At 36.4% G+C, this 26,143-nt stretch overlaps 1 protein-coding gene across 2 annotated transcripts in view; it reads right to left on the bottom strand.

Moving 5' to 3' along the window:
- The window catches only part of dscama (Down syndrome cell adhesion molecule a), a 104,852-nt gene that overhangs the window by 35,019 nt on the left and 43,690 nt on the right, over positions 1–26,143 (bottom strand). Inside the window, exons 1-9 of one of the 2 annotated variants that reach the window (XM_048180942.1) lie at positions 8,138–8,458; positions 7,868–8,014; positions 6,174–6,452; positions 5,800–6,075; positions 5,369–5,665; positions 2,647–2,922; positions 2,283–2,561; positions 2,068–2,187; positions 726–905 (exon numbers count right to left, since the gene is read on the bottom strand). In XM_048180942.1, the coding sequence (XP_048036899.1) occupies positions 726–905; positions 2,068–2,187; positions 2,283–2,561; positions 2,647–2,922; positions 5,369–5,665; positions 5,800–6,075; positions 6,174–6,452; positions 7,868–7,931 (1,771 nt within the window). In that variant the 5' untranslated portion in view covers positions 7,932–8,014; positions 8,138–8,458. Of the gene's footprint in view, positions 1–725; positions 906–2,067; positions 2,188–2,282; positions 2,562–2,646; positions 2,923–5,368; positions 5,666–5,799; positions 6,076–6,173; positions 6,453–7,867; positions 8,015–8,137; positions 8,459–26,143 lie in introns of those variants that run through there. The other variant, XM_048180940.1, reaches the window with a different exon arrangement.

The following is a 26,143-nucleotide window of genomic DNA, read 5'->3' as shown; positions in this document are numbered from 1 at the left end:
CATTATCAAGAATTTTTGGAATATAATCTGAAGCAATAATTACTGAGCTCTCTCTCTCTCTCTCTCTCTCTCTCTCTCTCTCTCCCTATGTGTGTACTGTATGTGTGTGGTAACAGAGTGTAACAGGGAGTGGGTGGAAACAGAAAAAGTGAGACATGCACACACACATTAAGCACATTGAAAGCACAAGCCTTTCCACATGTCAGCTCCTACTGGAGTACACAGTGTAATGAGGGGGAAAAAGGTTTTTGGCTACTCGTGGATAAACACCCACATGTGTCTAAGGCAGACAAAGAGACTTTCACTGCAGAAACACTCTCACCTGACACATACAACTCTGGTTTAGTCTACAATAATGATACAAAGAATAATTCTAAGCCCTTATGATACAAAAAGGTTGATTAATAATAAAAAAATAAATAAAAAAATAAAAACTACTGTGACCAAAACACACATTTGATTGGTTTTGCAAGTGGTAACCAGAAGGTTGTTGGTTCACGCCTCATAATGGTCACTTGGTGAACTTTCACCATAGTGCCCCTTAAGACATTCAGCCCAAGCTTTCTCCAGGAGGATTGTCAAAACAATGGACACAACTGTATCTTGTACCTCTTAAAAAACAAACATCTAAATATTTACCTCAATATGGTTGAGAGATTAGAATTTTACCAGAACTGCAAAGCGAACCGTTAAAACAATCATCTCAGTACAATATTATTTCTTACTTTTCACGTTGAGGTACATGGACTTGCTGACATCGGCTCCCACGTCATTGCTGACCTTGCACAAGTAATAACCTGCATCCTCCTCAAGAACGTGCTTAATCAGTAGTGAGCCATTCCCGAGCAGCTGGACCCTGAAGCCGGAGTTTAGAGCGATGGGTTGAAACTGGGGCACCCCAGCACCTGGCAAAGAGAGGAAGACGTCCTCTAGTTAAAGTGCTTTCATACTTTTTTTTTCACCGCTGGCAAATTGTTTTAAAATGTAAAAAATAAAATTAAATAAAATAAATAATAAAATAAAATAAATGTACAGTTGATCCATCCATCCATCCATCCATCCATCCATCCATCCATCCATCTATCTATCTATCTATCTATCTATCTATCTATCTATCTATCTATCTATCTATCTATCTATCTATCTATCTATCTATCTATCCATCCATCCATCCATCCATCCATCCATCCATCCATCTATCTATCTATCTATCTATCTATCTATCTATCTATCTATCCCAACATATCCTCCAACCAATACGCCCATATAGGTCATTTGTCACTTCCCTGAAATACGACCCATAGGAGCATTTACTCAATTTGCGGCCCTATCGACAACAGGACACTTTGCTAAATGGAAATAGGACAAATGGCGGGTAAGGGACCGTGTAAAAAGTCCACACATTGCATTTAAATGAATATGCATTTTGATTGGTAATGACGGTCATACGTCATTTCATGACGACAGACGTAACATGACACTGTCATTAGTTTTACACCAGCTAGAGGGCGCATGACTTTAAAACGTAAATATATAGGTCGTAATAAGGTGCTTGAAAAAATGACCTATAGCAGGGATGGGCAACTTCAGTCCTGGAGGGCCACTGACCAGCAGAGTTTAGCTCCAACCCTAATCAAACACACCTGAACAAGCTAATCAAGGTCTTTAGGATTAGTAGAAAGTTATAGGCAAGTGAGTTTTTATCAGGGATGGAGATAAACTCTGCAGGACACTGGCCCTCCAGGACCGGAGTTGCCCATCCCTGACCTATAGGGTTGTTTTTTGGAGGAGGACAGTCTCATCTATCTATCTATCTATCTATCTATCTATCTATCTATCATGAAATTTATTCTTAAAACAACCAAAAGCTATTTTGACAATGTTCTAAGAAAAACAAACTACAAGGTATGACGTTTTATCGTACACAAATTTGTTTCTCAAGTAAATGTATCTGCTTTTAAAGAATGTTTATATATTTTTAATATATATGTTTATATATATATTAAAATACCAATTAAGAAAATTATTTTTGCATGCAAAGTTATAGTTGTCAGTGAAGCCAAGTACCTTTGGAGTATTTCCACTCAATAGTCGGCCGTGGCTCTCCATCCGCAGAGCAGTTCAAGGTCACAGATTTACCGTAAATTCCATCCTGGTCTTGAGGCTGCACTTTGAACCTTGGTGGAACTACAAAAAAAATCCAAAAATTCACATTCAAGTTATGTCTTTGTGAAAGTTTCTTCATTGTAATCCAAAAAAGGATGCTTAACATTTAGTCTTACCTCTAACTATGAGCTGACTCTGGTATTTGACGACAGCGGCATCGTTTTGGGCAATGCAGGTGTAGGTGCCGTTGTGCACCCGCTGGAGGTTGGAGATACGCAAGGAGCTGGTGAAGTCGATGTTGTCGATGGTCACGCCCAGGCTGGCATTAATGGGCTTTCCATCCTTCTCCCAGGTGATAGAGATGGGAAGGTCACCCGAGCGCACAACGCAGGGCACGAAGACGCGATGGCCGATGGAATATCGTGGGAATTCGAAAGGCTGGATAAAGGGAGGCACTGACGACAACCAGAGAACATTGTTAAATATTGCTACTGTATTGCTACTGTAACTCATTTTCCTTCAGATGTCAAGTATCACTACCTTTCACAGTGATGTGGACACTCTGGTTCTTGAACAGCTGGGGCTGAACGAGCACATGGCAGCTGTACTCTCCTTCGTCCAGTTCTTTCTGCACATTCAGCAGCTTCAGCGTGCCGTTGTTCTCGAACGCCCTTTGACGGTCATTAAAAGGGAGAAGGTTGGAGTTCTTGTACCATTTGATGGAGTAATAGGGGTAACCAATCACATGGCAGTGAATGTACATGTCCCGCCCAGCTATAGCTGTGAGGTTTTTCATTGGTCGTATGTCAGCAGAACCTTTAAAGGTACAAAAAAGAAACACTTCTCTTTAAAAGAATATTGACATTGTGATGGAAGTCCAATTTGCAGAAAAAAAAAAAAAGAAAAGAAAGAAAATGTAGATTTATGGTTTATGGATGAGGGCCTTTCTAAGATCAAAGAAAGAAACACACAACACAAAGTTAATGATTAAGAAGGTTAGTTTGATACTCGTAAATGGGATTGTTTCTCACACATTGCATCCCTTTATATACTATTGTGAAAAAGAAGTGTTCTTAAATGTATTGAATGTGCACTTGTAATGTACTTCAAATCTTGGGAGTATATTTTTAAAAACTGTTCTGGCTGATAATATAAAATTAATGAAATAAAATGCCACTTAAGTGTGCTTAAAGGGAGTATCACTATCATGATGTTTCTTAACACACTTAAAGGTAAGGCAATTTCAGAGAGGCTAGCAATAGCAAGCTAGCTTTGAACCATGTCTCAAAGCACATAACATTACAATAATAATAAATGTAAATAACTTACAGAGCACTGACTTGTACCAACTGACTGCTGCAGATTCATTTCAGCGTTGATAGTGTTGACATAGAAACACATAAATCTGAGGAAATGAACAGCTCCGGGTAGAAAGTCACGGGTTGCCATCTCGTAATTACGGTTATGACATGGCGTGAACGCAGCATAAGCTTGTTGTTTTGGTTCAGGAGTAAAATGTGTAAATGTAAAAAGTGACTGCTGTTTGTTTCTGGTGCTCGGTGACTGTGTCTGTCTACAACTACGGAACGCGCTGATGACGTGTGATGTTTGTGGATCGAATGCAATGATTGGATGAACATTTTTTGGTCCTGAGACACAGAAGATATATGTACATGTTTTAATGTTTAGACCACTACTAATATTGATTGCTATCAGGATGTGAAGAGAGTTTATTAAAAAAAATTCCCTACCCTACCTTTAAGTGCACTTTGTAATAATGTCAAATTAAAAGTTTTACTTTGGAGTACATTTTAAATAATTTTGTTTTAATAATCTTTTGTCATGTTTTAGACTATACTTATTTTGATGTGTTGACTGTGTTGACTAACACACTGAAGCACTTGTAAAATACTTTTTATATTAAAGTTAATATATTTGAAATGTACTAAATTGCAACATTGTTAAATCTTAAATAAATTTAAATACATGACATACAAGTTTAAATAGAAATGACATTAAAGTATATTTTAGTTTACTATAAATGCTTATATTTTGCAATACCATTTTAACCATATTTTAAAGACAATATAAGTAATAATTATTAAATTACATATAAATCATTTATCATTTAATTGTGAATAACATGCAATTAACTGTCAGAAAACAATACATTCATTTCACATTTCCATAATAAGTATACAGTTTAAAAGTATGCTAAAGTGTACTTCTTTTTCACGAGGGTAATGTGATGTCTCTAGAGGATATTGTTTAAAACTATGCTTGAATTCTGTGCGTGCTTCGCAAACTGTGATGAGAAAGTTGTATTCGTCTGTGCAAAAGTGGTCACATTGATACTAGAGTGTTGTGGGTGGTTGACAAGGTGTTACTATGCAGTTGCTAAGGTGTTCTAGGTGGTTGTTAGGGTGTTCTAGATGGTTGCTAAGTTGCCAAGTCTAAAGAGCCCACACATAGGTGACATTTTTGAGACAGCTGCCAAAGCATGGGTGAAACCACAGAATTAGTAAATCAATAATTATTTCTCCAAAAAAAAAAAAGGAAAAGAAAAAAAGTGCAAAATATGAAATATTGATTAAGAAGTACATCATACACTACATACACTTACACACAAGAAAAAGTTATGGTTAACCCTTAAATGCATACCTTAAATGCATGAGACGTCATTCACTACCCTCCTCCTCATTCATTTTTTAAAGTTAGTTATAAAAGGATGCCTATTTTTGAATTAATTTTTTGTAAAAATTGTATAGGGTCGCTAACGACCCGAGGTGTCTATCAGTGTATGTATATTTTTTCTGCACAAAATGAATTGAATCTTAGACGACGGAATATGTGCAATTCACCTTTATTCCACAAGGTGGCAATGTCTGATACACAATGCTGAAGTGACGACTCATTTAGACGGAAAACGAAACAATAAAGACCCGAATAAAGACCAATAAGGTCAATAAAGACCCGAATATGTAAGAATGATTGGCGAAACAGTCAAGCATTTAAGGGTTAAAAGAAAAAAAAAGTCTTGAAAACTACAACCGTGGTTGGAAACACACAGAGGAAAACAAATACACACCGAGCCATATGAAAGAGTGAACATGACCCAAAAAGCAACTAAAAGAATAAAAAGCTCAGCAGAAAATAAACAACAGCAGATGTTAGTCAGGCCCTCGTCTCACGTATGAACTTGAGATGAGCAGAATGAAATATACGTATGTGTGTGTTTTGGAGGAGTTGATCTGACAAGCACCTCTTACGTTTATTCGAGCCTGGTAGGAGACCGTCCCTGCAGAGTTGTTGCAGGTGCAGCGATAGACCCCACTGTCACGGACCTGGGTGTGGGAGATGTTCAGGTAGCTGACCACGTTCCCCTCCGGCGTTATGCTGTGACCGATGCGGTGCCGACTGTCCTTCATGACAACGTCATCGTCCAACGTCCAGGTGACGGCGGGCTGTGGAGTGCCCTTGACGTGACACATCAAGGAGACAAACTCGTTCGGACCGACAACTTTCTCGCTGAAGGCGGACAGGATCTTAGGGGTTCCATCTGCAGAAAGAGATGTTTTTATTAAGCTTTAAAGGGATAGTTCACCAAAAAATTTAAATTCTGTCAATAATCAATCAACTAACCCTTTAAGAAATCAAAATGTACCAAAATGAAAAAGCCGGGATAGTGCTGACCTTCTAAAATAACTTGCACAAAATCCTGAGCTGACATTTTGGCCTTCCTGGCAAAGCACTGGTAAGCTCCACCATCGCTCTTCGCCATCCCGTCCATCACAAGGTTCTCCTTATTGATCCCATTCATTCGTATATTGGCACCGGCATTGATCTTGTCGCCGTTGCGGTACCACGAGAGCTCGTACTCATCGGAGCCAGTAACGCTGCAGGTTAGTGACACTTGGCTGCCCACACTGCCTTTCACCTTTCGCGGACTGACCACCACTTTAAGAGGTTCTGGAACAACACAGTGACATTATTTATCAATGAGATATTCAGAATTTACTGACTCAAACCAAAAAAATTACATTTGGAATGAGAAATGTGATATATACCTTTTACAGTGAGGCGACCTATGACCTCTGCATTTCCATAGATGTTCCACACCTCACACACGTAGCTGCCGGTGTCACTGGGCTGGGCTCTCTCGATCAGCAGGCCCGTTACGCTCTGGCGGAAACGGGAGTCTGATTCTAGTGGTCTGTTGTTTTTCAGCCAGCGGTATTTTGGTGTGGGGTGTCCGGAGGCCTTGCATGGGAGCTCCACCCTGTGGGACGCCATGACCTCCCGCTTCTCAAACCCATCGAGGATCGCTGGCGCTGAGTTTGTAGGATCTATTAGCAATAAAATGTGTTAATTTATATAGAATTTCAAACTGCTATCTATCTTGTCTATTTATCTGTCTATCTGGCTGTTTTTTTGTCCATCCATCTGGCTATCTTTTTGTCTGTCCATTCATCTGTCTGTCTGTCTATCTGTCCATCCATCCATCCATCCATCCAGCTGTCTTTCCGTCCATCCATCCATCCATCCATCCATCCATCCATCCATCCGGCTGTCTTTTTGTCTGTCCATCCATCCATCCATCCATCCATCCATCCATTCATCCATCCATCCATCCATCTGTCTGCCTTTCTATCTGTCTAGCCATCCATCCAGCTGTCTGTCTATCTGTCCATCCATCCATACATACATCCATCTGTCTATATATCTGTCTAGCTATCCATTTATCCGTCTGTCGTCATCCATCCATCCATCTGTCTTGCCATCCATCCATCCATCCATCCATCCATCCATCCATCCATCCATTCCATCTGTCTGTCTATCTACCTGTCCATCCATCCATCCATCTGTCTGTCTGTCTATCTCAATCTGTCTATCCATCCATTCATCCATCCATCTATCCATCTGTCTGCCTGTCTATCTGTCTAGCCATCCATCCATCCAGCTGTCTTTCTGTCTGTCTATCCATCCATCCATACATCCATCTGTCTATATATCTGTCTAGCCATCCATCCATCTGTCTGTCTGTCTTGCCATCCATCCATCCATCCATCCATCCAGCCATCTTTCTGTCTATCCACCCGTCCATCCATCCATCCATTCCAGCTGTCTGTCTATCTACCTGTCCATCCATCCATCCATCCAGCCAACCAGCCAGCCAGCCAGCCAGCCATCTTTATGTCTATCCACCCGTCCATCCATCCATCCATTCCAGCTGTCTGTCCATCCACCTGTCCATCCATCCATCCATCCATCCATCCATCCATCCATCCATCTTTCTGTCTATCCACCCGTCCATCCATCCATCCATTCCAGCTGTCTGTCTATCTACCTATCCATCCATCCATCCATCCATCCATCCATCCATCCATCTTTCTGTCTATCCACCCGTCTATCCATCCATCCATTCCAGCTGTCTGTCTATCTACCTGTCCATCCATCCATCCATCCATCCATCCAGCTGTCTTACTCTCTGTCTATCTACCTGTCCATCCATCCATCCATCCATCCATCCTTCTGTCATCCGACTGTCTTTCTGTCTGTCTATCAGTCCATCCACTTTGGATTAAAGTTCTCAGACATTCAAGAAATGTTCAGACTCCTTTTAGACATTAAAAGCCATGTTATATATCTAGATTCTAGCTAGCACTCACTGGTCTCTGGCTTTTTCACAGAAACTTTAAAGCAACAGGAGTAATGAATGTCTCGTCTGACTGAATAATAATATATCATTAAACAGTTTCACCTGGCACAAAGAGCCGCGCGCTGTTGCTCTGTCTGGTCTCGGATGTGTAGCGATGTCTCGTCATGCAGCGGTAGTTGAATAATTCGTCCTCCTTCTGCACATCTATGATGTACAGGGCCCCCGTGGACGTTATGAGAAATCGAGCCCCTATAACCACAAAACGCAATATTATTAGGGTGAGGTAAACATCTTTGTAAACTTTAATTAACTGGTGAGCGTTAAACACAGTTAATCTGTAGCATCTGTATGTCATAATGAGACATTACAGACATGGTTAACAGAATCTTGTTTTCCCCATCAGCCTCAGCAGGAAATCGCTGATTTAGCGCAGCTATTCCTGCCAGTCACGTGCAGTTTTGATTGCCCCGCCGCTCATGTACCAGTAAGTACTGATTTCATGCTAATGGTTCGATAACACAGAATATGCAGGTCGTAAAACTTTATGAGGAATAATGTCTGCCAGGGCCGCCACACGCTCTGCCATGCCTCTCAGAGGAGACGTCGCTGTCAGATTTGATTGAGAATGCCATTTGCTCTCCTTTCTATGCCATGACTAAAACGGAGGGGTGGAATTTGTCTCACTTCCTGTAACAAGAACATATCGCACAGCCCTCAAATAAGAAGGTAATTCCACTACGTCATTTAAAGCTCAGTTTTCTACGAATTCCTGAAGCAGAAGCACACTTCTAAAGAGAAATAGTTTATTATAGTCTAGAGACTGAATTCAGATGTCAAAAACTAAAAATGAAATTTTTTATCATATGAAAATGAAAGTGAGTAAATGATCATTCTAATTTTTGAGTTATCTATTCATATAGTACAAAAACATGAGTGGTAAAGACCAGCTATAAGGATGATTCTTCCCTCTAGATTTCAGATATTCAAATGCCCCTCTGAGCCGCTCCTGATGCTCTTGTTCTCCTGTGGGCTTTGTCTGGGCTATTTTCCAAAAGAATCTCCATTTTATTACAAAATGCCTCTGTGTGTGTATTTATGTGTATGTGAGTCTGTTACTGTCTGTGTGTTAAATCAAGCACCATAAGTAAACAGTTTAGCAATGAATAAAAGAAGCTACAGCGAGCCAAAAGGCGAGATGAAGCTATTGTGAGTTCTGACCCAGTTAGAGATGACACACCGCAGATCTGAGGTCCTGCAGGCATTGCCAGTCGTGGACTTAATGTGGAGTGTGACGAGCTACAATTTACACAGCGAGTGGGTGGAGAGAGAGAGAGAGAGAGAGAGTGCACGAGAGAGTGTTCGTTTTGTCTAAGCAAAGATTAATGAGCTGTCTGATTTTTAAACCACTAGCATGAGCTTCTAAATTTAAAATGAGTTTATTAAATTAGTGTTAAAATTCTTTATTGTGTTTTGTTTGACAAAAACATACTCTACATACTGTTATTAATTATTAAATATATGCAAAAGAAAAACCCTTAACATTAATAATATGAATATGTATTTAATTGATATAGTTTAATTGATATATACATATATTTTATAATTATATTAAAATGTTAAAATATATTAATTTATATATATTAAAATACACATATAAATACATAACACATATATATATATATATATATATATATATATATATATATATATATATGTATTATGTATTTATGTATATATGTATATTAGGGCTGCACGATTTGGGGAAAATGTCATATTGCGATTATTGAGGTCAATATTGCAATTGCGATTTGCGATAGCGATATAATAAACAAATAGTATCATGAGTCATCTTGCTTGGTTCTCAATGAAAATACACACACAGATTACTGATAATGCTGAAATGTGTATTTCTCAACTCAAACTAGCAACAACAACAAACAAATGCACAGCGTTTTCAAATTAAAATGAAATTAAATAACATCTTTGTATTACTGCAAACTTGTTATAATCCCATTTAAGATATTTGTTTCTTTACTAATCTGTAGTGGTTCAACGGATCACAAAACTCACGGTTCGGGTCACATCACGGTTATGACGTCACGGATCAGATCATTTTTCAGATCAGCACAAAAAAAAAATAATAATTGGATAGGGGTAACTTAACTTTGCATTTATTACTTAGCCCACTTAAACTATTCTGATACCATAGCATAAACTACTAGCCTAAATAATACATTATTAAAGGCAAGTGAACAGACTGTAAAAAGAACAAATACTGTAGGCTACACCAATTACAACAAGCATAGATAAATACTACATAAAGTTACAAATAAAGTATAAGGTCTAACTGTAGTATTAATTTTCATGCACAGATATGTAATAATTAAATGTAAAATGACACTGTTCATTGTATACATTTAATATAGATTAATCTTTGTTAAAGCTGTGTTTTGTTGTTTGATTTACATGACAGACAACAGCAGGTATTTATAGGTTGCTGTCACTTTAAGAGTAAGACCTGCACGCACACATCGGACAGATATACATCCGAATTCTCACCTCGATCAATTAAGACATAACTGAATGTGTTTACATGAATACTTGCTGAGAGGGGTATTTTGACTGACATAATGCGTGTATGTGACCATCCAAAGTGCACTGAGGATGCGAAAGAGAAATCAATTTGGAGTTCGCGAGCTATAACGCGCCTCTCTCTCTCTCTGTGCGCGCGAGCCTTGTATGTATGTGCGTCATGTGCGCACCGATAACAGCGCTGCGTGCGATACCGAATTAAATCCTCTTTCCTCTTCAACCACTACTAATCTGGGTTTATAATCTTATAGCCAAAATATCGCCATATAACAGAGGTAGCGTTTTTTCTTGCCACCAGTTCAGTGACCGTTTGCTCCGCATCCATCTTTACCCGTTCTCTGCACTGCACACCGGAAAAGTCATGACGTGCGCGCCACACATGCCACTGCCTAAACTGAAACTGACTGGTCTTCTTTTTATTAGCGGTGTATAAAATGGGCAAACAGCTCTCAGATAATGGGTTGTTGTGTCCACACATGTATTTTTTTTTTTTTTTTATTAACTTAAATTATTATTTTATTTCATAAAATCGCAGCATTTTGCGTCATATAATCGCACAAGCTTGACATCGCGATTGCGATTGCGATATGATTAATCGTGCAGCTCTAATGTATATTTATATATAAATTGTATATACGTACATATATAAATTTTATATATAAACATTATAATGATACTACATATATACATAAATACATAATATAATTTATATATTTATTTATATACATATATATATATACATATATATGTATATAAATATATAAATTATATTATGTATTTATGTATATATATATATATATATATATATATATATATATATATATATACATAATATAATGTATTATATATATATATATATATATATATATATATATATAGGCCTGTCACAATAATCAATATATCGACTTATCGTGCAATATATGTACATGACCTCAATCATTTTTGGTGACACAATATATCGCCCATTATGTTTAGATTATAATGAATGTCACCAACATTTTGCCAATCATGCCATCATCTGCAGTTCCTACACAGAGCAGACATCGACAGGTGAAAAAAATGGCATTATTTGAGGCATTATAGTGTTTTCCTGACAACTACAGACAGTTTGGAAGAACAAGTCTGAATGCTCTCGATTTCAAAGCCGCAATTCACTGTTCGTGCAAATATAAATGTCTTTGTTCATATAATGTCAGGGAAAAATCTGTAAATGGAAAATCTCCATTACCATTTATTCAAGTTTTTTATATAGAATATTACATTTTTTGATCCTTCATTTCCATGATCTAAAGAATGAAATGGTTGTTGTCATTTGAAAGTGAGTAGGCCTACTTGCATTATTATGCTGTTATATTATGATTATATATTCAGTGGCATAAAATGGTTTTAAAATGACAATAATATTGTTTATCGCAATTATTTCTGGAGCAATATATCGCACAACAAAAAGTAGTTATCGTGACAGGCCTATATATATATATATACAGGTGCTGGTCATATAATTAGAATATCATCAAAAAGTTGATTTATTTCACTAATTCCATTGAAAAAGTGAAACTTGTATATTATATTCATTCATTACACACAGACTGATATATTTCAAATGTTTATTTCTTTTAATTTTGATGATTATAACTGACAACTAAGGAAAATCCCAAATTCAGTATCTCAGAAAATTAGAATATTACTTAAGACCAATACAAAGAAAGGATTTTTAGAAATCTTGGCCAACTGAAAAGTATAAACATGAAAAGTATGAGCATGTACAGCACTCAATACTTAGTTGGGGCTCCTTTTGCCTGAATTACTGCAGCAATGCGGCGTGGCATGGAGTCGATCAGTCTGTGGCACTGCTCAGGTGTTATGAGAGCCCAGGTTGCTCTGATAGTGGCCTTCAGCTCTTCTGCATTGTTGGGTCTGGCATATCTTCCTATTCACAATACCCCATAGATTTTCTATGGGGTTAAGGTCAGGCGAGTTTGCTGGCCAATTAAGAACAGGGATACCATGGTCCTTAAACCAGGTACTGGAAGCTTTGGAACTGTGTGCAGGTGCCAAGTCCTGTTGGAAAATGAAATCTGCATCTCCATAAAGTTGGTCAGCAGCAGGAAGCATGAAGTGCTCTAAAACTTCCTGGTATACGGCTGCGTTGACCTTGGACCTCAGAAAACACAGTGGACCAACACCAGCAGATGACATGGCACCCCAAACATCACTGACTGTGGAAACTTTACACTGGACTTCAAGCAACGTGGATTGTGTGCCTCTCCTCTCTTCCTCCAGACTCTGGGACCCTGATTTCCAAAGGAAATGCAAAATTTACTTTCATCAGAGAACATAACTTTGTACCACTCAGCAGCAGTCCAGTCCTTTTAGTCTTTAGACGCATCTGACGCTGTCTGTTTTTCAAGAGTGGCTTGACACAAGGAATGCGGCAGCTGAAACCCATGTCTTTCATACGTCTGTGCGTAGTGGTTCTTGAAGCACTGACTCCAGCTGCAGTCCACTCTTTGTGAATCTCCCCCACATTTTTGAATGGGTTTTGTTTCACAATCCTCTCCAGGGTGTGGTTATCCCTTTTGCTTGTACACTTTTTTCTACCACATCTTTTCCTTCCCTTCGCCTCTCTATTAATGTGCTTGGACACAGAGCTCTGTGAACAGCCAGCCTCTTTTGCAATGACATTTTGTGTCTTGCCCTCCTTGTGCAAGGTGTCAATGGTCGTCTTTTGGACAACTGTCAAGTCAGCAGTCTTCCCCATGATTGTGTAGCCTACAGAACTAGACTGAGAGACCATTTAAAGGCCTTTGCAGGTGTTTTGAGTTAATTAGCTGATTAGAGTGTGGCACCAGGTGTCTTCAATATGGAACCTTTTCACAATATTCTAATTTTCTGAGATACTGAATTTGGGATTTTCCTTAGTTGTCAGTCATCAAAATTAAAAATATATATAACTTTTGAAATATATCAGTCTGTGTGTAATGAATGAATATAATATACAAGTTTCACATTTTGAATGGAATTAGTGAAATAAATCAACTTTTTGATGATATTCTAATTATATGACCAGCACCTATGTATATATATATATATATATATATATATATATATATATATATATATATATATATAACTATTAAATATAGGCTATATATATATATATATATATATATATATATATATATAGGCTGTATATATAACTATTAAACAAATATATTATACATATTCATATTATTAATTGTATTATGTATTTATGTATACATGTAGAATAATTTTATATATTATATATAAAATGTGTGTGTGTATATATAGCAATTTACAATTACACACACACATATATACTTTATTAATTACTATTATATATATTTTAACGCATTTCACGCATGCGCAGTGTGACAAATTATTCAGGTCAGGAAAGTCAGGGAAGTGGTTGGGAGCTAGAGGCGAGATGGAGCAAGGTGAGCAAAGTGGGCCTATTGACGGATTTAAATATAAAAAGAATGATGATGGTACAGTTAACAAGTACAAGGTTATTTGCAAGATTTGTAACAAGGAGTTTCAATTTCACCGGAGCTGTTCAAGCTTGTATGGCAGGGGTACTCAAGTTCAGAGGCCAAGAGGGCCGCATTTTAACCAAATGAAATGCGAAGGGCCACAAATTATAACTTTGATCGTAAGACTTTTATTTAGGCCTACTTAAGACAATATTTGTAGTTTTACTGTTTATTTGCTAAAAGTGCAGTTTATTATCTAGCTAAGTCTTAATAGTATGGTGTCCTTTTTAAAGTGTCACTGAACATGATAAATGGCATTTAAAAAAGGGACTAATAGCTTGTCTTGCTGTATTCTTAATGTACAAATGCATAAAGAAAAACAAGAACTGATGAAACGAAATCCTTGTTCATTTGAAATGTCTGCATTGTTTTCATAAGAAATTTAAGGTATGGCTGTTGTTCACTGGCTGATGAGAGTTTGTCCGTAAGACAAAAACATTGCAATTTTTATAGTCTTTTTATACTCCATTGCACCTTTTTAACACTTTTTATAGCACCTATTTATACTCAGAGAATAAATGTTTTATCATTCGTATTATTATTAGGCTACCTACCTTTTAATTTGGTCAGAATCCAAAAATCTTTTTTTTTCTTTCTTTTTTTTAATGTTCAATCACAATCTCATGAATTATTTAACTATAACCAATGTTGTAAACATGATAAATCAGATATTCTCCGGGAGCTCAATGATGTGAGGACAGATCTGTAATGGGAGCGCTGCTTGCTTTCTGTTTATAACACATTGACATTAAGAATAAAAGGTTTGTTTTTCATGCTGCTCGACAACTTGCAAAGTTTGAGGAATGTCAACTGAATTTCATCACGGAAAAATAAGGTTACTTTGTTTTTACTTGCGCGCACAGTCTCGAGCCTTTGATGGCGTTCACGAACACAAGTGCTCGACACATGCGCACTAGAGAGATTCATGCTTGTCTAGTCTTTTTCGCTCAAATAGTTACAATAAAATGTCTTTGTACTTGTTTAAAATTAGAGTTGCTGGTATCTTTTAATCCCCTCAAACGAGCGCTCTTCAACACGGTCGGCTATTGTGTTTGTTGTTACTCTTGTTCTGTCTTCTCCGTTTCTTTTCAGACTGAAACAACAGCCCGTTTCAGTGCTGACACCTTGTGGACAAAGTAAATTAGTGCAAAAACTATTCAATGCGCGCGTGCAAAGTGCCTTCAGTTTACATTGTTCTTTGCGGTTAGAAAAACTGCGCTGCGCGCGTTCACTATATGCGTTCTCTGCTGATGATTACAGCGTCAAGCGCACTGCACGCCTACCCTAGTGTACGTGTAAAAAAACGAAGTAATATTCACGCTAATTTTGAACGCAAATTATAATAAAAATACATTTATATGTAGCATGATGCGGGCCACAAATTTAATGCTGACGGGCCGGATGCGGCCCGCGGGCCGCCTGTTGAGTACCCCTGTTGTATGGTAAATCCTACCCATGCAGGTAAATCAGTCTGTAACTTATCAAATAACATTGCTTTGATTATTTTCTGGAATGAATTAAACCAAGTCAATTAGTGTTAATTTCGTCAGACAAGACGAAATATGTTCGTCAACGACCTTTTTTTTCATGACTAAAACGAGACGATGGCAAGACTGCACCACTGTCCAAAAACGCTCACTAAGACTAAATTAACATGAATTTGACGAAAAAAGACGAGACGAAAATGTTTTGCACAAAATAAAAACTAAGATAAAATCTCTCTTAATTTTCGTCTACAATCGTCTCTGCTTTTTCATCAGCTGTTACACCTTTAAAATATTCAGAACGAGTTCGGATCCCGCTTATTACATTGCTACCTACCAAATAAATCAATAATTTGACACAAAATTATGATTTAAAAAGGAGTTTATTGATTTAAAAACGATTGTATTGCTTCCGCTAAAGAAAATAGTGCGCTCCGTCTCTACGGTTAGACTCCTGTGTGTTCATGGCAACGCTCTGTTTTTCATGGCGACGGTGTGTTATCAAGAAACTAACAAAAAAGATATGTGAAGGACTAAATGTGACTAAAACTAACAAGGACATTTGGCACAAGACTAAGACTAAATTAACTGTTATTTATGTTATTTATCTTTTGGTATGCATTTCAGAAAAAAAAAAATGGTTAGGATTCAGGTGTAATTGCAAATATGGCTGGGCGATATATCGCATGCGATTCTCACGCGCATTTCGTCAGTAAAGCCGGTTCCCTGATTACCGCTAAATCGCCATCACCTGCTTTCAAATGGTGCGGCATTTAATAGACAGAGCCGTAGTTCACTGATAAGCCACGCAAATATCGCGTTCATTATCGAAGGCGATTCATCTGCGATATGAACGTGGCTTATCAGTGAACTACGGCTCTGGCTATTAAATGGCGCTCCATTTGAAAGCAGGTGATGGCGATTTAGCGGTAATCAGGGAACCGGCTTTACTGACGAAATGCGCGTGAGAATCGCATGCGATATATCGCCCAGCCCTAATTGCAAATAGTGATTAATCCTGATTAATCCACTGAAAATTCTGATTAATTTGATTAAAAATTTTAATCATTTCACAGCCCTAAATATATATATATATATATATATATATATATATATATATATATATATATATATATATATATACACACACATTATTATATTATATTATATTATTATATTTTGAGAAGACTATTAAGAACATGAAAAGACATCACAATCATCACTGTTCATATCACAATCTTCTGCACTTGTTTTCTAATTTTTTTCACATCCCTTCAGTCCGAATCCAGCAAGACACATCACATTAAAGAGATATGTGAAGTACTTGTTTATTCGTTCCTTTGCATGCGAGCAGTGCTAGTATATAAGAAGACAGCTTGTCTTCAGTGACAAAAGGAAAATAACTGTGTGTATGTGTGCCGACTGCAGCAGAAACACACACACACACACACACACACACACACACACACACACACACACACACACACACACATCTCTGTCAGAGCCCGGCTCTGCAGCTATCTCCCATTTACTCAAACATACTTCAGCACGAGCAAATTACATTTCTACTAACAGTCACTCTTAATGTGCTGCTGTATTTGTCTTGAGAATGAGACGACGTTTCAGGTTATTTAGAATGAGATTATTAACCCAGTAGCATTACTATCCCGTGCCATTTTGTATTTGAGATGGTGCAACGAAAGGCCAGACGTTGAGGACGAATATACTTACAGAAGAGCCGATAGGGGAGCTGTGTGCCCCAGTTTCTTAATCTGATAGCTGGAGCATTTGAGGTGCTTTAACTGTGTCGAAATGACAGGTTACTGGGTTCCTTTCTCTTCCTGTAAAGCCAATTTCTCCATTTCTCCCTCTTGCAATCTCACATTTTCTTCTTTCCTTTAAATACTAGCACACCAAAGCCATACAATGCTCCTCACTGATCTTTAATGCACATCCCACAATGCAATTTTGACACTTTTCTTTTTGCCACTGCATTAAAACCCTCTGCAGCAAGATTAGTTTTAATGCTAGTAAGTGATTTTTGCTTCTTAAAAAACAATAGCAAACAACATAGTCAAACTCATTAAAAATCTTAAAGGATTAGTACAGAATTAAAATTTCCTGGTAATTTACTCACCCCCATGTCATCCGAAATGTTCATGTCTTTCTTTATTCATTTGAAAAGAAATGAAGGTTTTTGAGGAAAACATTTCAGGATTTTTCTCCATATAGTGGACTTCAACAGTGACCAACAGGTTAAAGATACAAACTGCAGTTTCAACGCAGCTTCAAAGGGCTCTACACAATCCCAGACGGCATTTACAAAAAAAAGGTCAAATGATGTTGGGTGATTTTAAAGTTGGAGGAGAAAATGAGATTTTTTTTGCCCTACTGCGGTACTTCCATCTACGTCACCTGTGACCTTTCCAACATGATTACGTAATGCGTGGCGGACTGCAGAGCTAGTGCAAGACGAGCATTTGTGGTTAAAAAGTATATCAATTTTAATTTTTTAAAGAAAATGACCAATCGTTTCACTAGATAAGACCCTTATTCCTTGGCTGTGATCTTGTAGAGCCCTTTGAAGCTGCACTGAAACTGCAATTTGGACCTTCAACCCGTTATACCCCGGTGAAGTCCACTATATGGAGAAAAATCCTGGAATGTTTTCCTCACAAACCTTAATTTCTTTTTGACTGTAGAAAGAAAGACATAAACATCTCAGAAGACATGGGGGTGAGTAAATTATCAGGAAATTTTAATTCTGAAGTAAACTAATCCTTTAAGATATAATTTGTTCGCCATTGAAACAAATCAAACAAACAACACAATTTGAAATCAATACAAACTGGCACATATTCCCACAATGCATTTTCCTAACCCCCTTCACCACAAAACACCCACACGTACATATTTTATAGTTTTGCTAATTAACAATTTAACTTGTATGCATTTTTATGATATAATTGTTATGAATTGTAAATGTGAGACTATGCTGAGACTAAGACTTTAATAAAATTAAACTTATACTTAAACTTATTTTTTAAGTTTAATAAAAACAACTTGTTTCATTTATATAAATTAAATAATATAAATAAAAATAAACTTTCTGCTACTGTAAGTCTTGTATATGTACAGTAAATTATGAAAGGTTGTTTCCGTAATGGAATTAAAAAAACAACAACAACAAAAAACATTGTGACTTTCTCGCGATTCTGACTTTATTTCTTGCAATTTCGAGTTTATATCTCGCAATTCAGAGTTTATGTCTAAACTCAGAATTGCAAGTCAGAATTGCAAGTCAGAATTGCGAGTTTGTATTAGAACTGTGAGATCTGAATTTGCAACTGCAAGTTATAGGATAGGGTTTAGATTAAACTAGGATTGGGCCTTAGTTAAATTAAGTAGCTTTTTAAAATGTGCAATAGAAAAAAAAAAAAAAAAACATTACTGGTGTGAATCTTGAGACAAAACATTGGCACTGACATATTTTAAGATCTGTCAGTGCAAGTTGCTTTCAGTTAAAACAGCTCAAACATGCATCTTAGTCTGGGACTATAGGCCTAAGCCTTGTCTGTGAAACCGGGCAATAAAGTAGGAATAGTGAGATACAAACTCAAAATTCTGAGGAAAAAAAGTCATATTCCATGGTAGAAACAAGCTTCCATATTAAATTATGTTATAGTAATTGTTATGACTGGCATACATCTGTGTATGTTATAGTTCAACACTGCTGTTTGTCATGCAGGACAAGTCGCTGAATTCTGAATAAGCATTAATATGTAAATATGGGAGGTCATATGCTAATGAGCTTGTGGTTTTGACTGATATCAACAACACCATGATGATTTCTGAAAGACCAAATTTGCAGCTTAGCTTCCATAAATGTTAATAAAAGGTGAATGTCAGAGTAGTTTGTTTCAAAAGAGCAAGGGAAATTATACGCCTTCTTTAACAGAGTTTCAAACATCACATTTAAGATCAAGCATGTGTCACCTTCCAAATGACAGACAAAAACATTGAACACAATCAACATGAATCCATTCCCTCGGCTCTGACGACAGTCCAGAAGGTATCTGAGCAGTTAACTGGTTTAAGTGTGTGTGTGTGTGTGTGTGTGTGTGTGTGTGTGTGTGTGTGTGTGTGTGTGCACTGTACAATAGAGTGTGATCAATACTAACGATCCAGCTCGCCTGACAGCGGCCTGTCTGCAACGTGAACTGCAGAGAAAAGCCTTCAGTGTGTATTTGATAATGTTGTGAAGTCTGGTTCAATATAGTGAATTGTTTTATTCAAGCTGTTCACACATTATTTTGAGTCATCACATAAAAGTATTTGTGAAATAAATATTTTGTTAGTGGTGCCTGCTAAAGTGCTTACTAGGGGTGGGAATCTTTAGTCACCTCACGATCCGATCCGATTCCGATTCTAAAACGAATCTTGATCTACTTTTTTTCTTATTAATTAAAGGGTTAGTTCACCCAAAAATGAAAATAATGTCATTCATTACTCACCCTCATGTCGTTCTACACCCGTAAGACCTTCATTCATCTTCAGAACACAAATTAAGATATTTTTGATAAAATCTGACGGCTCAGTGAGGCCTGCATTCACAGCAATGACACTTCCTCTTTCAAGATCCATAAAGGTACTAAAAACATATTTAAAACAGTTCATGTGAGTTCAGTGGTTCAATATTAATATTATAAAGCGACGAGAAAACTTTTTGTACGCCAAAAAAAACAAAATAACGACTTTTCAACAATATAGTGATGGGCCGATTTCAAAACACTGCTTCGGAGCTTTACGAATCGAATCAGTGACTGCGAGTTCTAAAGTCAGAGTTGTGTGATATAAAGTCAGAGTTGTGTGATATAAAGTCAGAGTTGTGTGATATAAAGGCAGAGTTGTGTGATATAAAGTCAGAATTGTGTGATATAAAGTCAGTCGTGTGATATAAAGTCAGAGTTGTGTGATATAAAGTCAGAATTGTGTGATATAAAGTCAGAATTGTGTGATATAAAGTCAGAGTTGTGTGATATAAAGGCAGAGTTGTGTGATATAAAGGCAGAGTTGTGTGATATTAAGTCAGAATTGTGTGATATAAAGTCAGAATTGTTTGATATAAAGTCATAGTCGTGTGATATAAAGGCAGAATTGTGTGATATAAAGTCAGAATTGTGAGTTATAAAGTCAGAATTGTTTGATATAAAGTCATAGTCGTGTGATATAAAGTCAGAGTTGTGTGATATAAAGTCAGAATTGTGTGATATAAAGGCAGAGTTGTGTGATATAAAGGCAGAGTTGTGTGATATAAAGTCAGTCGTGTGATATAAAGTCAGAGTTGTGTGATATAAAGTCAGTCGTGTGATATAAAGTCAGAATTGTGTGATATAAAGTCAGAGTTGTGTGATATAAAGTCAGAATTGTTTGATATAAAGTCATAGTCGTGTGATATAAAGGCAGAATTGTGTGATATAAAGTCAGAATTGTGAGTTATAAAGTCAGAATTGTTTGATATAAAGTCATAGTCGTGTGATATAAAGTCAGAGTTGTGTGATATAAAGTCAGAATTGTGTGATATAAAGGCAGTCGTGTGATATAAAGTCATAGTCGTGTGATATAAAGTCAGAATTGTGAGTTATAAAGTCAGAATTGTGTGATATAAAGGCAGAATTGTGTGATATAAAGTCAGAATTGTGAGTTATAAAGTCAGAATTGTGAGTTATAAAGTCAGAATTGTTTGATATAAAGTCATAGTCGTGTGATATAAAGTCAGAGTTGTGTGATATAAAGTCATAGTCGTGTGATATAAAGGCAGAGTTGTGTGATATTAAGTCAGAATTGTGAGTTATAAAGTCAGAATTGTTTGATATAAAGTCATAGTCGTGTGATATAAAGTCAGAGTTGTGTGATATAAAGTCAGAGTTGTGTGATATAAAGTCAGAGTTGTGTGATATAAAGGCAGAGTTGTGTGATATAAAGTCAGAATTGTGTGATATAAAGTCAGAATTGTGAGTTATAAAGTCAGAATTGTTTGATATAAAGTCATAGTCAGAGTTGTGTGATATAAAGGCAGAGTTGTGTGATATTAAGTCAGAATTGTGAGTTATAAAGTCAGAATTGTTTGATATAAAGTCATAGTCGTGTGATATAAAGTCAGAGTTGTGTGATATAAAGTCAGAGTTGTGTGATATAAAGGCAGAGTTGTGTGATATAAAGTCAGAGTTGTGTGATATAAAGGCAGAGTTGTGTGATATAAAGTCAGAGTTGTGTGATATAAAGTCAGAGTTGTGTGATATTAAGTCAGAATTGTGTGATATAAAGTCAGAATTGTGAGTTATAAAGTCAGAATTGTTTGATATAAAGTCATAGTCGTGTGATATAAAGTCAGAGTTGTGTGATATAAAGGCAGAGTTGTGTGATATAAAGGCAGAGTTGTGTGATATAAAGTCAGAATTGTGTGATATAAAGTCAGAATTGTGAGTTATAAAGTCAGAATTGTTTGATATAAAGTCATAGTCGTGTGATATAAAGTCAGAGTTGTGTGATATAAAGTCAGAATTGTGTGATATAAAGGCAGTCGTGTGATATAAAGTCATAGTCGTGTGATATAAAGTCAGAATTGTGAGTTATAAAGTCAGAATTGTGTGATATAAAGGCAGAATTGTGTGATATAAAGTCAGAATTGTGAGTTATAAAGTCAGAATTGTGAGTTATAAAGTCAGAATTGTTTGATATAAAGTCATAGTCGTGTGATATAAAGTCAGAGTTGTGTGATATAAAGTCATAGTCGTGTGATATAAAGGCAGAGTTGTGTGATATTAAGTCAGAATTGTGAGTTATAAAGTCAGAATTGTTTGATATAAAGTCATAGTCGTGTGATATAAAGTCAGAGTTGTGTGATATAAAGTCAGAATTGTGTGATATAAAGTCAGAGTTGTGTGATATAAAGTCAGAGTTGTGTGATATAAAGGCAGAGTTGTGTGATATAAAGTCAGAATTGTGTGATATAAAGTCAGAATTGTGAGTTATAAAGTCAGAATTGTTTGATATAAAGTCATAGTCGTGTGATATAAAGGCAGAGTTGTGTGATATAAAGTCAGAGTTGTGTGATATAAAGGCAGAGTTGTGTGATATAAAGGCAGAGTTGTGTGATATTAAGTCAGAATTGTGAGTTATAAAGTCAGAATTGTTTGATATAAAGTCATAGTCGTGTGATATAAAGTCAGAGTTGTGTGATATAAAGTCAGAGTTGTGTGATATAAAGGCAGAGTTGTGTGATATAAAGTCAGAGTTGTGTGATATAAAGGCAGAGTTGTGTGATATAAAGTCAGAGTTGTGTGATATAAAGTCAGAGTTGTGTGATATTAAGTCAGAATTGTGTGATATAAAGTCAGAATTGTGAGTTATAAAGTCAGAATTGTTTGATATAAAGTCATAGTCGTGTGATATAAAGTCAGAGTTGTGTGATATAAAGGCAGAGTTGTGTGATATAAAGGCAGAGTTGTGTGATATAAAGTCAGAATTGTGTGATATAAAGTCAGAATTGTGAGTTATAAAGTCAGAATTGTTTGATATAAAGTCATAGTCGTGTGATATAAAGGCAGAGTTGTGTGATATAAAGTCAGAGTTGTGTGATATAAAGGCAGAGTTGTGTGATATAAAGTCAGAATTGTGTGATATAAAGTCAGAATTGTGAGTTATAAAGTCAGAATTGTTTGATATAAAGTCATAGTCGTGTGATATAAAGGCAGAGTTGTGTGATATAAAGGCAGAGTTGTGTGATATTAAGGCAGAATTGTGTGATATAAAGTCAGAATTGTGAGTTATAAAGTCAGAATTGTTTGATATAAAGTCATAGTCGTGTGATATAAAGGCAGAATTGTGTGATATAAAGGCAGAATTGTGTGATATAAAGTCAGAGTTGTGTGATATAAAGTCAGATTTGTGTGATATAAAGGCAGAATTGTGTGATATAAAGGCAGAATTGTGTGATATAAAGTCAGAGTTGTGTGATATAAAGTCAGATTTGTGTGATATAAAGTCAGAATTGTGTGATATAAAGTCAGAATTGTTTGATACAAAGTCAGTCGTGTGATATAAAGGCAGAGTTGTGTGATATAAAGGCAGAGTTGTGTGATATAAAGTCAGAATTGTTTGATACAAAGTCAGTCGTGTGATATAAAGTCAGAGTTGTGTGATATAAAGTCAGAATTGTGAGTTATAAAGTGAGAGTTGTGTGATATAAAGTCAGAGTTGTGTGATATAAAGTCTGAATTGTGTGATATAAAGTCAGAATTGTGAGTTATAAAGTCAGAATTGTTTGATATAAAGTCAGAGTTGTGAGTTATAAAGGCAGAATTGAATAGAAAGTTCAAAAGAAAGACATTTATTTGAAATAAAACCTAAATGAACATAAGCCTGTCAAATGTACAATCTGTTTTAGCACAAACATTTTGTGAGCAATTACAAACAAGTCCCTGCTTCGCTTGAAGATTCTGACCTCATAAAATCATGGGCTAAACAAGCCACACTGTCTAATTCTGTACACCTGCTAAAACCATGCTTAAAAGAAATTAAACATCATATTTAATGCTAATATTGTTGATGTGGCATTTACCAAAGGTTATCCCCAGAAATCAGGTTCTGAAATGTTTCTGTTAGCTGATTCATACAAACTCATAATGACTCATTTTACACCACATGATTTTATAGACCTCATATTCATTCAGCTCACTTAAATGTGGAACACACATGCCAAAGAACTGTTCATTTACACGACAACAGCGTTTTGGTGGCCTGAAAATGCAAACTTTTGAAAACGGGTTTCAAAGTGAAAGTTTTTAAAACGTTAGTTATCATCTGTGTGTAAACTGCAAAAACGCAAATCTGTGAAAATGGTGACGGTACCTTATTTTTAACACGGAAATAAGGTGTTTTCTATGAGACTTCTGATTTATTAGCCGCTATAGGCAAATAACGAGAAGAATACCAAAGTGCAGTAAACTGTAAAAAATAAGGTGGATAGGCATGCGTGAGACGAGGGCTCTGTAAAAGAATACGTATGCGCAGGCGCGTAGTCTTTCTTTACAAAGTGACATCGCCAACTACTTGTCTGGCGTGTGTAATACAGCTTTTTTGAGTTGTTTTTGTGGATCCGCGTTAATGGGGATAGTTTTGATATCATTCCCATCTGTACAAAGGAAAAAAAAAATCTGTTTTTAGTATATCTTTGTCGTGTAAACGTTGTACACTAAACTTAAAGGTGCTAAAGAGGATCTTTTTGTCGACTGAGAAACCAAAGACTGTTAGTGAGTTTTTGAAATGAGCACATGCGTAAGAACAACCCCCTCCTTCACAGCTCATTTCGAGGGAACGCCTCCTAAAACTCGTGCACGAGTATTGGAACACGAGTGTTTACCACCGGCATTCGCTGTGTCGTGTTAGTGGATTCATTATGTCGGACTCACCGCAGGTAACTCATAATCTGCAGTTGTTACTCCTGTCTCCTGACAAAAACATTGCATGCGCCACCTGTAGAGTGTGGAAAGTTACTGGATCGCGCAGCCGCGCACGTCTCGCACAAGGAACATAATGGCAGTGATTGACAAGCCAGAGGGCCAATAGTTTACGCGATCATCGATTTTTTTTTTTTTTTTTTTAAGGCCCTACTTCGTGCACAGATGATGTATATTAATATTATTCCTTTCAGTGCACCTAATAAATAGTCTTTTATCAGTTAGTAAACACAGTTTCAAGTAATATTGCAAAAATGTATAAAACAAAACATCCTCTTTAGCACCTTTAACCTAAACTGTTCAGCTGATTCATAACTCTAAACAACACAAAACACAAGTTTCCTAAAAAAAAAAAAAAAAAAAAAACAAGAGCAAGAGACCCAGGCATTTAATAAAGCCTAATCATGCTAATAAGTGAGCTTCAGTTTGATCAGTCTTTATCAGAAAGAGAGAGAGAGAGAGAGAGAGAGAGAGAGAGAGAGAGATGGAATGCAATTAACACGGCTGTAAAACCATCATTTGTCAGAGAGTGAGATGTTGACAGCAGCTGCTGTTGTCAGGGTAACGTGGCCTTTCCTGTTACTGTATATACACACACACACACACACACACACACACACACACACACACACACACACACACACACACACACACACAGGTTTGTTTTACTATCTTAGTGAGGACATTCCATAGGTGTAATGGTTTTTATATTATACAAACTGTACATTCTATCTCCCTACACTACCCCTACTCCTAAACCTACCCATCACAGAAAACATTCTGCATTTTTACATTTTTTTAAAAAACATTGTTTAGTATGTTTTTTTTAAAGCTATTTTAAATATGAGTCCTCACAATTTCATATTTACCATAATACCAGTGTAATACCCATTTCATTATATTATAATTGATAACTGAGCAGCAAATCAGTATATTAGAATGATTTCTGAAGGATCCTGTGAACTGATGACTGGAGTAATGATGCTGAAAATTCAGCTTTGCATCACAGGAATAAATTACATATTAAAATATATTCAAATGGAGAACAGTTTGTTTAAATTGTAATAAATATTATTGTTTTTACTGCATTTTTAATTAAATAAATGCAGCCTTGGTGAGCAATAAGAGACTTCTTTCAAAAACATTAAAATATCTTAATTATTCCAAATGCTTGACCGGTAGTGTATAATAATTTCTACATAACATGATTACCTTCCCAGTGGTTTG

Source organism: Megalobrama amblycephala, linkage group LG2 (genome assembly GCF_018812025.1).
Source record: "Megalobrama amblycephala isolate DHTTF-2021 linkage group LG2, ASM1881202v1, whole genome shotgun sequence".
Lineage (NCBI taxonomy): Eukaryota > Metazoa > Chordata > Actinopteri > Cypriniformes > Xenocyprididae > Megalobrama > Megalobrama amblycephala.
This window is presented reverse-complemented; position numbering and strand designations above follow the sequence as displayed.